This window comes from Gymnodraco acuticeps, unplaced genomic scaffold (assembly GCF_902827175.1).
Source record: "Gymnodraco acuticeps unplaced genomic scaffold, fGymAcu1.1, whole genome shotgun sequence".
Lineage (NCBI taxonomy): Eukaryota > Metazoa > Chordata > Actinopteri > Perciformes > Bathydraconidae > Gymnodraco > Gymnodraco acuticeps.
In genome coordinates this window covers 5856845-5873317 of record NW_022989810.1, presented here as the reverse complement: position 1 = coordinate 5873317, position 16473 = coordinate 5856845, and the positions used below count along the sequence as shown (strand labels likewise).

Genomic DNA, 16473 nt, shown 5'->3' with positions numbered 1-16473 from the left:
TTCTGGGAGAGTGGAGCTGGAGACTAGGCATGCCTCCCAGACCTGAGAGTAGCAAAGGTTCTTTCACGTCTCTCACATAAAAAAAGAAGAAGAGATACACACTTGCATCTAAAAAACCCAAGCACATACTGTATGGACACACATGCACCAACACACACTGCCCCACATATAGCCTCTTATCATGTCTGACAAACATGCAAGCACACACATGTGCTCATTTAATGGATAACCTCTTCATTATTCAAAAGCTTGTCAGAACCAAGCACCACGTGTGTCTGTCAATCACTTTCTGCCAGATGGCGAGTTAGTGTGAGAGGCAGAGTTGGCCTGTGTTGGAGAGGATAAATGTGTATACTTCATTGAAGATACTTTAGGTTTGGAACTACGTGATTGCGGCCATCGTGTTTTTTAGCCTTTGAAGTTTGGGCATTCTACTTAAGACAGCTCAAAACTAAAATACTCCGTCACTGGAAAACGTTTCTCTTCAACTCTTGACATTTGGCATTTTCTCCAAAGCTAAGACCCTCAGGGCATTTGGTATATCAGCTGATGATGAGGGATTCCACTGAACGCTAACCAAGAAGGATTGCTCATAAAGGTGGTACTACATACATTTAAAGCTACAGTTGGTAACTTTATAACAAAATAACGTTCTGTCGTATTTGGTGAAACTGTCACTATATCCTGACAGTGGTGAATGAGACAGATTATTTAAACAAAAAATCATGTTCCTTTCCAACCCAAGTTCCCCTAATGGCATTTGCAAGATTCAACTGCACCAAAATAGCACGACCAATCAGAGCCAAGGAGTCTCTAGCACTGCATGTGAACTCCAATCAAACTGTCAAACTAGGCGGAGGTGATGAATCCAATTTCTGGTACTGCAATGCCTGTTTTTTACCTTTTTAGAAAGATATTTGATTGTACTGTATGGTGGTAAAATAACAGCCTGCTCCAAACAATGGGCAATGCTTGGTTTTGGCTCGTGGTTTTATAGCCAAACAGTACCAGACATTTTAGTTACTGTTTATCAAATTGTTAAGTTTGACAGATTAATAATAATAATAATAATAATACATTTTATTTGTAGGCGCCTTTCATGACACCCAAGGACACCGTACAATTTGTTAAAAAAAGAAAGAAAACGCTAATAGTACATGTACAACAGAACATGATAAAAACACAAACAGGAAATCATGGAGGAGACAGTCAGATTGATCGGAGTTCTAGAGACTCCTTTGCTTTGAGGAAGAGAAACATCATTTTCTTGATCTGTCTAATACAGAACTGTCAGGATTTAGTGAAAGAAGAACATATGAAAAAAGGTGTTATATATATAGTTACCAAACATAGCTTTAAACTAACAAAATAAATGTCAACAAGTCAACAGATTGAACAAAAATGGCAGTAGTAAAGTAGTTCCTTACCAGTGGGATCCATCAGTGCGTTGGCCGCCCCCCAGCGGTGGTAGAGGGAAGCCAGTTCATGGGGGCTGTAGTTATTGAGGAAGCCGAGAATGTCTGTTGGCGTCTCTGGCGTCTCTGCCATTGGCTCCTGCTTGACATCTCCACGAGCCTCTGAAGGCAAAGAAGAGGAGGAGGAGGAGGAGGAAGAGTTCAGCAAAGTGCCCCCATGTGCCTGGTAGGCTCCGTAGTCATGTCCTGCAGCGGTGCTATGGGTGATGGTGCTGGGCCTCGTAGCTTTAACCCGCCTCTGGCCGTGGGCGTTGGGAAGCGGCTGATGAGGGGAACCTCTAGCCCGGCTGTACTCTGCGAGGCCATGTTTGCTGGACAGCATGAAGCCGAGGCCCTCTTGAGGCATCACATAGCGGTCAGAGATCCGGGATGCAGAAGCTGCGCTGGGGCTCGGGGCTGAGGAGCGTGAGGCGGCACCTGTGCTTTTCTCCAAAGAGCTGGAGGAAGACGATGAGCCGCCCCGAGGGTAAATATCCACTTTGGGTCTGAAGCGAGACTGATGACTCTGGTCCTCCATGTGTTTGACACTGCTGCTGGTTTTGCTGCTGCTGCCAGGCCGGACGGGGACTCTCACTGCTTGGGTCCCCGAGGTGGATGAGGAGACTCTGGAGGTCGAGGAAGAGGGGGTTGAGGAGGAGGATGAGGATGGCATGGCTGCTTGACTGGCTGGCTTGCTCTTCTTTGGAACCTCGATAGAGTTGGTTGGAGGCTGGGTGCGTTGGGCACGCATCAGTGGAGGCAGCGATGGGCATTCCTTCCCCTCCAGCATTGGCGGGGGACCAGTGCGTCTCCTGGGGGATAATAAGTTGTCTCTGGAGCCCTTGGAACAATTTTTCAGGGCCCATTTCGGAGCAAGATTGGAGCTACTGCTGTTGATGCGGTGAGCCACAGTCTGGTGCATCCAGAGCACCTCGGGGTAGCGGGTGGAGTGAGAGCAGAAGGAGCACTTGTGGCTTGGGAGGCCTTTCCTGTCCTGGGTTAAGGAGGCTATGCCCCTGCAGCCATTGGCCCTCATGCACAGATCAACAGGGGTCATGCTGGGATCGAGCGGGGGGGGATCGAGCTGAGAGGTAAGCAGGAGGAGATGCTGAGTTGTTCATCCCCTGGAGGAGAGCTTTCTTCAGCTTGGGGTAACCACTTGGGGTGCCTCTGCCTGAGCAGGGGCTGGGATTAGGGCTGGGTCTTTCTCCGGGGGCAGCGGGGTGTTGGACACGAACATGAGTCAAGTAGACCTGCAGCTCTCTGGTGACAAAGTCACAAAGGCTGCAGACGTAAGGCTTCTCATCTGTAGAGGAAAGAATGATAACATAAAGGTTAATGACTGCAAAGGAAATATTCTTGATATATATATTGTACTTCTACTACTACTCCAGATTGACATTGTTCCATCCAGATGTAGTTTTGTTGAACAGCCACCAGGCTGCAGTATTGGCCAGTTTTGCAATGTATCTCTTTCATTACCACTGTCTGTTTGTCAGCATTATTACATAAATAGTGCTGCTTTGATCTGTACTGCGAGAAGGCAAAGGCCAAGAAAGAAACCATTCCATTTTGGAACATATGCAAATCTCAGGGCAGAAACATTATGTTTCTCTTATGGAAACGTCCTTGGCGGAGCTCTGTGCTCTTCACATGCCCTTCAAGTTTCACTAGTGAATATATTCTGAAATAAAATGTGTACTTTGGCTATTACAAGGACGGTGAGCAAATCAACGCTAACAAAATAATAATTGTGAAACAACTACACAATAATATTACAATATAGCTTAATAAACACATTGTGATAAATAACACAAATTGGAAATGATAACATTTATAAAACTAGTATATAGATCTTAAGGATATTGTACTGGAATTGCATTGTATTGCAGATATGTTCTCTTTATGCATCCTGAAATGCAGCTTCCTAAATTCCCCACAAGATGGCGTTTGTGACCAATTATTTCTTACAAATGAATGTAACTGCTGTTACAAACACACTTTAGATCTCCTAGAGTGTAATTAGAAAAATAAGAATATAAATAAACCAATGAATGTTGGTACTAGAAGTAGTTGTATTCATAATTTATAATAATAAGCACTTTGAGCACCAGGAAAAGCGCTATATATATATAAATGTAATGTATTATTATTGATATACTAACATTACATTTCATCAAAAAACATGACAAAGTTTACAAAGGTTTAGAATATAAAACCATGTCCAAAATGTACAGTATATACATGCACACACTTCAATATCCTATGATATCCTTCTTCACAATAACACCAGTAACCTGCCATCTGTTTTTCGTTTGGCTTCCTGTTGGCAACACTGGCCAACACACGCACACGCACACACACACACTCAGACACACACACACACTCTGCCAAGGTGTCGCCCGGGGCTGGGCAGTGTTAGATGGGAAGGTGCTTGGACTGATGTGTCCTGTTTATCAGGCTGATATTGGTCATTTAACAAAAGAAAAAAACATGAACTTCCGAACACACATTATTATGCTATTATCTTATTAAGGATGTGTTTATTTAGATTTTGGTAAAGGAAATCTGAGCATTGGATGAAGCCAGGCTCAACATGTATTTTCATTTTGTTGAAATGTGATGCAAAGATTATTCCTGAGGGATTTTTGGATATCTTTTTGAATACTTCATGAATCAGGAAACACTGTCAGCAGTGTTTTTCTCCATGTTTTTAGGAGTAAATGTTATATAAATCAGGCCATGTATATTATATCAACAAACCCCTCAAGGAATACCTTCAGAATATATAGAAAAATAAATTAAACTAAAATGTGTATTACATGTAATAAGACACTACAATCAATTACAATAGCTATCACCATGAAACTCCCCCAGTTGATTACTGAGGCAGTATTACATTTGGAAACATTTTTGTTAAGCTACAAGTATTCGGAAAACGTTTTTTCAAATATGCATTAGGCATTTTAATTAGCTATTATCAATTAGGATTTTGAACATAGAAGAAATCTACAGATGCAATCAGGCAAAATTGGTCAAATGTGAATTAGAGGTCTTCTTTTTCATAAAAAGACATGTTTTGGAATCAAAGTATCCCTAAAAAAAAGCTGAAAATCCTGATTATTTAAGAATTAAAGTGAGAATGATAACAATCAATAACACATTGTTACTGATCCGTCTAAATGCCCATAATCTCAGTGTGCATGTATACTGTCACTTCTCATTAGCATTCCTCAAAAGTAGCACTGTGTCTGTGAGGGACATCAGAGTATTCGCCACTAGAGCGTCCTCTGAGTGTCTCTTTCCCCATTGCCTGCATCCTCTCCATCGGGAGGTGACTCTATAAATAACCAATCCCTCAGACATCGGGCAGCCTGGATGGCTCAATGGTAAGAAGAGTGGATGAGTGACAGTGGAATTGCCACAGGAGGTAACCTTAGAGATTAGGAAAGAGTCAGAGGGGACAGGGAGAAAAGGGATGGATGTGCTGAAGCCGTCGTGACAAGGATATTCATTTGGTATGCACAGAATCTGTAACCATTTTTACATGAAATGGCTTTTAAATAAAATCAGATTATATCTCTTTCTCTCTTGCTATTGCAGGTTTTGTATCCAATATATTAGATAGATTTGTATATTGTGTATATATTAAGTTAATACGATTATTTGCTATGAATTTAATTCCTCAAACTAGACACCAGGATGTTCACCAAACCTTTCACTGCTGGAGAACAGGACTGTAATTGTGTGTCATAACAAATAATTGGTTGTTTTACAATAAACAAGCTCAGCAAAGAGAACAAGGAAACATGCAGACAGATTTTCATGGCATAAAAGGAGAGCAAAAGACAAATTCACACACAGATGAGGGGGGTGAGGGGAGTTTCCTGACACAGGAAGACCTGAAATAGCATACAGCTCGATCAGGCCTGAAGAAATGTTGCAGCTATTTTTGAATGTCTGTACTAACAGGGAGGAATGGTAGCTATCCCTTCAGTTTGCGATCCACTATCCTAACCGGTTCTAACTGTGATTTCAGTGAGTTTGAAAGTTAAAAGACAAAAGCCAGAAAGCTCTGGTGCGTTGTATACACAGGATTCCTTCCTTTAAAATATTTAAGCCATGTTTATGGGTGTTTTTTATAGGCTTAGTTTTTTATAGGCTTAGTTTGTCGGGGGACATCTTACTTCTTCCTTCTCTCTGTCTATACTTGTGTACTCTCATGTTCCGATTAACCCAGCTTCCCCAAATGTCTTTCTTTTTGGTGTCTATATACGCCGGGATCCGGAGTCATGGATGATCCTGCGCTCCTCTGTCCTGGATCGCGAGCCCTGGATCTTGAGTCGTGGCTGTGGTCCTGGATCATAGGTCCTGGATGGATATCCTCGTGGATTCATCTTCCTATTATACACACATGCATTTCCAAACATTTGGACTACCTATGTTGCAAATGTATTATCTTTTCAATTTACACACGGCATCTATTGCACGTCTGTCCGTCCTGGGAGAGGGATCCCTCCTCTGTTGCTCTCCCTAAGGTTTCTCCCATTTTTCCCTTTAAACTGTGGGTTTTCTTCAGAAGTTTTTCCTTGTACGATGTGAGGGTCTAAGGACAGAGGGTGTCGTATTGTCATACTGATATTTTGTACAAACTGTAAAGTCCACTGAGACAAATGTAACATTTGTGATATTGGGCTATATAAATAAACATTGATTGATTGATTGATTGATTGATTGATTGATTTTTCCTTGCATGGGTAGGTTTTCTTTTTTTGATCTGCAGTGTTTATTAGTTGTGAAGGTGAAAACAATGATAGGCATTCCAAGAATGCCCTCTCATCTACTGACATGCAACTGAAAGGCTTGCACTTTCAGTTAACTGCTAGTTTCATACTGACAAATTGGATTGCTGTTAACATAATGTTCAGAGGCAGTTAACATGTTTTCACCATATGTGTGTGTTTGTGTGTAGTTCTCTTAACAGCTGAAGTCTGATGTAATTTCAAGATGTTGCCACATGGTGGCTCCAGCTCCCTCTCCATACACACTGATGTTATGAGGAGCTCCATCTACACAAAGCACGTTTCATCAACAGATGTTTACTACAGTGACAGAGTCAGAGGCTGGAAAGGGCTACGGTCATTTCTAAAATGACTGCAGCGTGTACTTCTATTAGTAAACTGCTGTGTTTACTTAATGTACCTGTTTTATGCTAGAACGTTGAGTCAGTACCTTACAAAGACAGATTGAATATTGACTTGGCAATGGTGGTCATAAGCAAAAAATGAAACATCAAGGGAATCTTCAGCACTATAGCCTCCAATTATTGATTTCATACCGAATATGTGACTGACAGATTGAAACTAAGCTGCAATTCCCAAATGAATAATATTTAGGTTCAGCTCCCTTAAATTGCCTTTGATTCAAGATTTTAGTTTCAAAACAAAAGAACAAGATAAAAGAAGACCAACCTGTAGTCTCTCCAGAGTTTGCCGTACCCATCTCTGAGGCCTGGTTCACGAGGGTGGAGGCTGGCGGAGAGTCCCCATACCCCGGGGTGCTGGGCCGGCTGGGGGAGCCTGACTCGGGATCACTGGTGGAGCCCCATCGCTCGTCTCTTGAAGCTCTTTCCTTGTAGCCCACAGATGCCCTGCCTCCGTCCTTCCTGTGTACCCGCTGGTGGACGATCATCTGGTGACGACTACGGAACACCTTCCCGCACTCAAAGCATTCGTTGGACTTGGAGGCAGATGGTCGCCGCCGCTCCTGGCGAGACGAAGGCCGGTACTCGGAATCGCTGAGGCTCTCTGGTGTCCGGTCCCCTGAAGAAGCATGGCTTCCAAAACCAGAGCTGCTGCGTCGCCCTGAGTTACGTTTCCCTTGACTTTGAAGGACATAACGGCTGCTCTCCTTCTCAAAAACCACAGCGGCCCCGGCAAGGGCTTCCTCCCCCATACTTCCTACCCCATAGGAGCCCTTGGAACTTGCCTCCACTGGCTCAACAACCCTTCCTTTTGTAGCTAATTGCCAGGCCTGGTAGCTGCAAAATGGATCTAGCTCTGGGATTCTTTGACCTAGCTTTTCATTCTCCTCTTCATCCAGAGTTTTCTTCTCAACAGGCTGGAGGTTTAAGCAGTCAAAGAAACGTCTCTTAGCAGCTGGTGAGTCCTCATCATCACTGAGTTGGCATTGGCTCGGGGATTTCCTGCCATAGCTGACACTGTGGATTTTTTCATGGGCCCTCAGGCTCTCTTTGTTGTGGAACAGGTTCCCACATTTGGAACACACTTGATAGATGGATGAAATGTGGCTAGTGACAACTTCGGGATCCTGAGCTACGTCATTGATGGTGGCTGGAGGCTCAGCAGATTCCCCTTTTGACCGTGCCCTGGATTTGGTGTTGTGTGTTTTCATGTGCGACTTTAGGAACCAGGCTTCACGGAACCGTCGTCCACAGATGCGACAGCAGTGGTCCAGGATCCCTGCATGTTTCTTCATGTGTGACTTCAGAAACCAGGCCTGGGTAAACACCTGGCCACAGGTCTCACAGGGGAAGGTCCCATCACCCTGAGGTTGGACGATATCAGGTTCGGGCACAACCTCTTCCTTAACAGTGGTATCATCATCTGCATCTGCTGTTATGTGGACCTTTTCAATATGGCTGAGGAGCTGATCTTCTCGAAAGGCCTCATAGCCACAGAGACGGCAACAGAAAGGCCTCTGGTCAGTAACAGGCTTTTCTCTTTTTAGGCTCCTACCAGGCACTTTCCTGCGACTCTCCTCTCCACTATCCCCATTAATCATCCGGTTACAGGCTGAGCTGCTCTTAGTTGGACTCGTACCTCCATCAAGGCCCTCTGAAACACTCATCTCCTCCTCCTCGGCTCCACCCTCTTCATCCTCATTGGAGTGGTGGCTGGAGAGGGTGCCTAGTTTGTGGCTGCGGATGTGAACTTTGAGGTTGCCCTTCTGAGAGGCCCTGTGGTCACAGTAGGGGCATTTGTAAGGGCGAGCACCAGTGTGTCGTCTCATGTGCTGGGACAAAGAGCTGAGGAACGGGAAGCTGCGTCCACAGACGTTGCAGTCAAAAGCCCCTGGGGTTTTGTCTTCCTCCCCATCAATGTCATTTCTATGGCTGACCTTGTCTCCAACCAGCTTCTCCTTCCCTGCTGCCCGGGTCTCCATCACCTCCACACTGCCTCTAGGATTCATTGTACAATCCAAACTACCCTGTACTACCTGGTCTTTCACAAGCTCCAAAAAAACCTGAAACTACTGCGATCTGCTTTTACACATCTAGGGAAGTCTAGCGTGCTTAAGTTCAATTGTCATCTGCCTTCAATCATCCAGGGATCAAGCTGCTTACACAGCAGCTCATTTAGCACTCTCCAGTTACTGGATGCAACACCATCTATCCATCTTCATCTGGCACTGTCAATGAATCAGTAGTTCAAACTATCTACATGCCACAGGCACCATAGAAAGCAATGCATGTAGCTTTATCATTCATTTTGACACGTGCTTATGGTCTCTTTGTCCAAACAAACACATTTCTTTCTTAATTCCAGGTCATCATTGTGTCAGTGGAAAGAGGTTTTGAGTACTTTTCCGCCACACTTGTGTTCTTCATTTTATTGTCTTCTCTCCATTCTCTTCAATCACACTGCATATCCTTCACCTGCAAAAGCAACACAGAAGAAAGACACAAAGGGGGGTGGGGAGGTGGGGGGGTGAGAAAACAGACAAAGAATGTGTAAGTAAAACAGAAATATACCAAAGGTAATCAATTTTCAGACACATTTAGTTGCATGCACATCTACACTAACTCCAGCATGTAGGTCAGTGGTTCTCAAACTTTTTCTGTCAGGCCCCCCCTTTGGAGAAAAAAAAAAGTCGGGCCCCCCCAACACAAATAGTCAAGCTCAGTGGCGGCGCCAGAGATTTATTTTGGGGGTACTGTGGGGTAGCTTGACGTTTCATACAGGGTGCTCAAACATTTAGGGTTTCCCATTAATGTACCGGGCGCTACAGTGGAATGTTCTACTGCAACACTCCCCACGCATACACACAGTGTACCCGCAACTGTTACAATGAAGGCTCAATAATCAGCTCATGGCATATAGGTGTAAGCAGGGGTAAAGTGCTATTTTTATAGGTGGTGTGTGGACCTCACATAGGGGGGTCCGGGGGCAAGCTCCCCCGGGAAGATTTATTTTTAAATATTGAAGTTAAAAGCATCAATCTGGTGCACTTTGAGAGCAAAATGAAGAGATCTACAGTATGGATACATCTCTCAACACAGAACTGTAAACAGATTTACTATTTCTTTATGGATATTTTACAAATCACTCCCCTTTTAAACGTTATACATTTTTTAATGTCATATAGTATTTCATAATTGTTTTTAATTTATTTATATTAATGGTGACCAAAACGTTTGAGACCCACTGAGATAACACTGAGACAGTCCTTTAGCTCACTGAGTCTCTCAGTCTGACAGGAGAGGACTCTCCTCCACTTTGTTGTTGAAAAAACTCCTTATATCCGTTAGCGTAGCTCGCTAGCACCAGAAGCTAATATCAACGATCTCCGGTACGCTCTCTCTCTCTCTCTCTCTCCCGCTCGCGCACACACACAAAATGGCTCGTTCCACACACACACAGAGCCGAGCTTTAATGAAACACAGACACCCAGACGTAATAGTACTGTATCATATTATTTTCGAATCAATAATTTTTCAAAATATGATTTTTTTTTTTTTTTTAATTAAAAATCTTTTTAATTTTTTTTTTTAATAACCATTTTTTATCCTGGTCTCTCGCGCCCCCCCTGTAATGCCTCTGCGCCCCCCTGGGGTGGCGCGCCCCCCACTTTGAGAACCACTGATGTAGGTGGACTGATGGTGTGTTAAGCTAGATCTGCATGTATTTTTGTAGTACTGTGAATTTATGTAAGACCCTGGTTTTGGTCATATTTTTAGGGCAGCTACAAACAGAACAGAAAACAGTGTATGACCTCTTTAGAAACACCTAACACACAATCAAATTATGATTTACACTACAATTACATCTACCCCTTTTTATTGACCAACATATTTATCTTTCTTAGACCCCGCATCTATTGTTACTTATATATGTGTTTATACAGATTTACATCAGTATACATTATGGACGGGCTATTATCATGTTAGTCCACCATGTATCTGTGGCTGACATTGTGCACCACCACTGTGCACGTGCATGTGTGGTTGTGAAGAGCTGTGCTGGGCTCGGGGCTCTGATGCCACACTGGCTGAGTCGACACTTTACACAATCAGGGTGTGGGGGGTGAGGGGCTGTGTTCACATCAGCAAGATCAGCAGTGCCACCATATTCCCTCCCCATACTGGCCTCACGCACCCGCCTCAACTGACGCTATCACATGACAGGGATCTTAAGTACACAACAGGAAGTGGCTCTTCAGACAGTTTGCTTTGCTCTATTTCTCAAACTGGAGTTCAATGGGGTGGGGGAGACAGTCAAACAGAAAGAGAAAGGAAAGAAGAAATGAAGCAGTGTTGACTAATTTAAAAAAAACTGCTGTAATTTCAATTGACCTATTAAGTTGTATAATATTACACATCTGCCAAATGTGTCAGATGTTTTCACCACATTTCCTTTTTATGACCTATTATTATTTCTTGCAGCAAAGTCCCAATATTCTCACAAGAATCACTCAAAGTTAATCACATCTTTATTCTTTTCTCCGTCTCAGCTCATCGATACTATCATTACAAAAGAGCCACTTTCTGTTACAGCTTTGTTGATTAAACTGACATATTTCTTACTGGAGTATACATTTCAGCCGATGCTAGATCCTGAGAGTGTGGACTGAATGAAATGCGACTGACAGCATTATTATAGGCTATTATATCAAGTGACAGGGCCCATGAGTTGAGTTACTGCCAGGCTCTAATTATAAGTGGATAATTGATCATAATCATAAGAGGATAAGGTGGTGGAGGAGGGAAGTTAGCACCAGAACAATCATATGTCTTAAACTCTCGCGCTGAAAATGACTACCCTGCGCCAAAGCCACCTATCTATCTAGAATGATTTATGCTATTGAAATCAGAGCGCCCTCAATGGCTTGCCATCCTTCCTCCTGGAGTGCTTAGTAAGCTTAGGCTTCCAGTTGACAAGAACAGTGCTGCTCCAGCCAGCATTGCAGCTGTGGCTGACATTAGATACAAAACGTATCTCCAGATCCATACCTTTTTCTGTCTAAATGTTAGGATTAGAATTTGGGGTTAGGGTTAGTCTCAATCTTGATAAGCATTAAGGCTCACTATATCCATATGCGTTTTCAAAACATTAGGTCTTTTACATTTGTAGCCATGCTAGTGACATAGCTCTAAGGATGGCAGTGATGATCTGTTGATCAAATGCACCACTTTGGTCCAGACCAAACTACTTGATGGATTGCCATGAAATATTCTATGTACATTCATGTTACCCAGAGGATGAGACTTGATGACTTTTAAGGTCTCCTCTAGTGTCACCAGCAGTTTTTACTCTCACCATCCCAATGATGGATTGGCGTACAATTTGGCATAGACATGTACAGATTCCCCATGATGAATGATGTCTGTAGTGATCCCCATCTTATCCTTTATAGCACTTCTAAGGGGTTCATATGCATGATTTTGAGCGTAATGTCTCAACAACTTTTGAATGGATTGGAAATGAGAATAACTTGATTGATCTTCAGCCTATTCTAGAGGCTTATTTCAAGCTTTATTTGTTTTCCAACAAGTAAGACTTGGTAGAAAAGACACTTAAACTTCATTGAAGGCAGAAACAAAATGATGTTTTGTAACATTCAGTGTTTGGTACTTAGCAAATGCTATCATGCTATCATGCTAAACTAAGAAGGTGAACATGGTTAACAAGAGGCCTGTGCAACATCCGTTTTATTACACTAACATCTACTGACATTAACATCTAGCTCAAAGCATCACTGATCCTCACAGAGCCGCTAGAATGATGTTATCTTTTTGTATTGTTTTTACAAGCATTATAATGTGTCTTACATGCAGAAGAATTTATGAACATCTTAACACCACATTGATTCTTTGTGTAGACGTTTACATCCTTCCCTAAATTCACATAACTGCCGTCCTTTATGGGTCTCATTCATGTGCTTTGGTTACGTGACATAACATATTCCAAATATTTTATGAAGTATAAAAAAACATAAAATTCAACGAAGTGATTTTCATGAATTTATGAGCTTGGATTTAACTAGAACGATAAGAAAATAAAGAAAGTATTGATACACTTGACAAATCATTTAAATGAGGAACAACACAGCTTAAGAGAATAATATCCAATATGCGGCGTTATCAGGTGACTATAGACATAAATCTACCATAGTTTCCCCCTCCATCTGTTCCATCTGCTCTCCATCTCCACAGCCTAATGTTACTCATTAATACTTAGTAGTTTCTTTTCTGGCGCTAAAAACAGAGGATAATAATCTTATTTCCTGTTAAATGGCCTCGCTGATTGGGGGTCAGTATAGAGCCGAGGGGGGTTGAGACTCTTCAACAGTAAGCCTGTCATCCACCAGGCAGTCGCATGTGCAAATTGAAATGTAATCAGATTAGCCGCCAGAAGGGAAACAATGCAGGCTCCTCACCGTACAGGCAAAGGGGGGAGAGAAAAATGACAAATTGGCTTAAGGGGGGAGAAACTGTCCAGGAGAGACGAACAAGATAAGCAATCATCGAAGTCATCAAAAAAGAAAAGAGGCATCAAAGCCGTTCTTAGAGCAGACATGGTGCACTAAATGGATGACGTGTCATCCTGAAGCTAGAAAGAACCGTCCACTTAGCAGCTAATGAACCTCTCGCAAGACCGGAGATAGTTTCAGGCAAGAATTGGTGTTTTATTTCCTAAGTGTGTTTAAATGCTGTATTCTCGTGGAAACACTTTTCTGATCACCTTTAAATACTTCAGACCAGTCCAAACCTTGTTGGGAAACGTCATTGTTCTGCTATTAGACGTGCCATTAATGGACACTTAAACTGCACCACAATGAATCACTGGGAGTAAGTGGAGGCCAACGCTCAGCTGATAATGACTGCTGTGTCAAACAAAAACAAACTGTTCTTTTTTTCCCCCTCAATTCTTGCAATCTCAACTTCTGCTTTGTGAACACTGAACCGTAGCAGCTGAAGTTGGGCCAGAGGAGGAAATCCACTCTTATTTTCCCATCCATACGCAGCCTTCGCAGAGCTGTTTGGCTATTTCTGTTCTAGAGACTCCTGAGGATCACATCTGGAGTGAGTCTTGAAACTAAGTGTCAAACTGTGCCTGAAGGCCAGAACCAGCTGAATGGTTTTCAAATCACAAATTAGTACTTTTTAAAAGCAAGACTTCTAACGTTATGACGTTCTTAGTTATGTTAACTTTTACACCTTAAAATGTCTATAAACGACTATATTCTGTTGGGTTATGTACTAACTTATCCCAAGTGTTTTTTTTTTTACAATTTTCAAACCTAGAGAAATCCATCATTGTAATCATGGTAACATCTGTTTCATGTCCCTTCTGTGCAATCAGCAGCAGTTGTGGTTGTCGGCCAGAAGCTGTCCTAAATGGGCTTGTTGTCGAGTTTCAAGCCAAACTTCTACTACACTTTTAAGATCTTAGTGTTTTTTTAACTATGAATGAACTGTAACTGGATGAAGGATTTAAGTCATCGGGCGTACGGATCATACATTCTTAATCACAAGCACAATCTAACAAAAGCTAGTGTTCAGTGGGCACCAAACAACATTGAAGAAACAGTGTTTAGTGTTTCAACGGTTTTGATCACCGTGTTTGATTATTTTTAGGGGTGCACCTAATGGGAAATTCTTGGCCGAAACCGATACCGAAAATAGGAAACAGTTGGCCGAAAACCGAATGCCGAAAGGCCGAAAATGATTAATAGAAATATATATATATATATATAATGTATACATTTTTTACCAATGTTGTTCAGCTACCTGATTATGGAAATAGACATGATTATGGCAAAACTTAAATAATAATCACTATTATGGGTCCATAAAACATTTATTCAGCACTTTTGAATGCATACAGTACATTTATATATGTCATGTATTATTGCTAAAAAACATTATATCGCAGTCTTAGTGTCGCCAACTCGTTTCTAATATGCAAAGACAACAAATGCGTCTATGATGTATTTTCGATCAGACGAGATCTCTCTCCCCCGTCTGTGTGCGAGGGGGCGGGGCAGTTTACACACGCAGCTGCTACATGCAGTGGAGCACACTGCGGAGATGGCGGAGAGAACGCGCTCCGAGGTGTGGTTAAACTTTACCCGTCTCGATGTGGAGAATACTTGTTACCATAAGTGCAATAACAGTTTAGCACCGGGTTTCGACCGTCTTTCTAGCAGCTCTGTAGCCCCATCCACGAGTAACGTTTCCACGTCAGGTGTTATGTATGCTAGCAGCAACACACGGAGTTAACTACATGATACAAACATGGGTTAATGATTAGAGGAAACTGAGTTATTTAGTTTGTTAAAATTTCAGCTATTCTGTTTACAGTTCTGTCATCAGATTATTTAATACGATTTGTTAAAGGCTCAGGGCAATCTCGATGACAAAGGTCAATGTCCCCCCCCCCCCCCCCCCCCCCCCTGTGAGCCAGCCGCGAGCATGGTCGCCGCGTCTTTATTACGTCATCACAACAACACGTTAGGTTACCAACGTAAGCCTGTTCTGACATTCGGTGATAACAGGGCCTTTTTAACCATTTTCGGCCGATAATTTTCGGTGGCCGAATATTCGGTGCATCCCTAATTATGTTTGCAATGTAAGAGACCTCTGAGGGTTATTTGTCTCCTAGAAAAATCCTCCTGAACGTCTGAAGTCATGACAGCAACAAGCTTAGCAAAGTGGCTCTGCAAATAATATTGGTTACCTGAAAAAATCTCAAACGATTAATCTGACTGCAAAGGTGTCAAAAACAACAACTCCCATGATTCCTCGCTACTTAAGCGAGTTTGAGCCCTATACAAATCCCATCTATTATTATTATTATTATTATTACTTCAGGATGGGTACTATAATAAAAAAAGGTTTTTCAAATTGGTGACAAAACAGGACTCATACAAAGGGTGCTCAGCCTCACTGCCTGATAGAGGCCAGGAAACACCTTCGTCATAGCAATCATCTCAGAAGCAGCCATGACACAAATCTCCTGCACCCAAGGGTGAGGAGATTGGCTTTCATAACACACTGACTCACTCACACTGGCACCTTATCGCTGATAATGACTGTAGGTCCTTCCTCATGTGGGACATCCTTCAGCCGGGATGGGCTTTGCTTTCCCTCCCACTCAGCATTAGAGGTTAAGAAAAAATACACAGCCGGGAAAAATAGAGAGTGGACCTCTTGTTTAAATTCACACACACAAACACACGCATACATGCCGGGGAACTGAGGAATCAAGAAGCAAAACAGAGGGGGCTTTTAATGTTGTCCACACACATCTTTTGAAAGTCTATATGTGCACACTGTGGGCTTTTAACACTGTTTCATACAGGCAGCATTTAGAGCTTAACGGCCCATACAGAGAGCTGCTCACACACACTCTCACACACGCACACACACACTGCTTGGTGAAGCGTTATACACAGAGCACTTTACAAAAACCTTGCTATCCTCTGTTCAGTTGCTCATAAAGTAGAGACATTCAGCGCTCGGAGTGGGACAGAGGGGATGGTATAGAGTCTTAAACACACACACACACACACACACACACACACACACACACACACACACACACACACACACACACACAGTGCAGAGGCAGTGTATTCGCAGAACAATCAATAATCCATTATGAACAAACTGCTCTTCACCTCACACCCTGCTCCAAACCGGCAGACAAAGAGGTCTGCTGCAAGCTGCACCATGAAGAGAGAGATGGAGTAAAGCACAGCTGGATGCAAACAC

The 16473-nt window shown here is 42.7% G+C and overlaps 1 protein-coding gene across 1 annotated transcript in view; it reads right to left on the bottom strand.

The window, feature by feature from the left end:
* LOC117555127 (zinc finger protein 516-like) overlaps positions 1 to 16473 on the bottom strand; it is a 56415-nt gene that overhangs the window by 16956 nt on the left and 22986 nt on the right. The window contains 3 exon segments of the mRNA XM_034229863.1: positions 1428 to 2529; positions 2531 to 2760; positions 6926 to 9132. Coding sequence (XP_034085754.1) covers positions 1428 to 2529; positions 2531 to 2760; positions 6926 to 8666 — 3073 coding nt within the window. The 5' untranslated portion in view covers positions 8667 to 9132.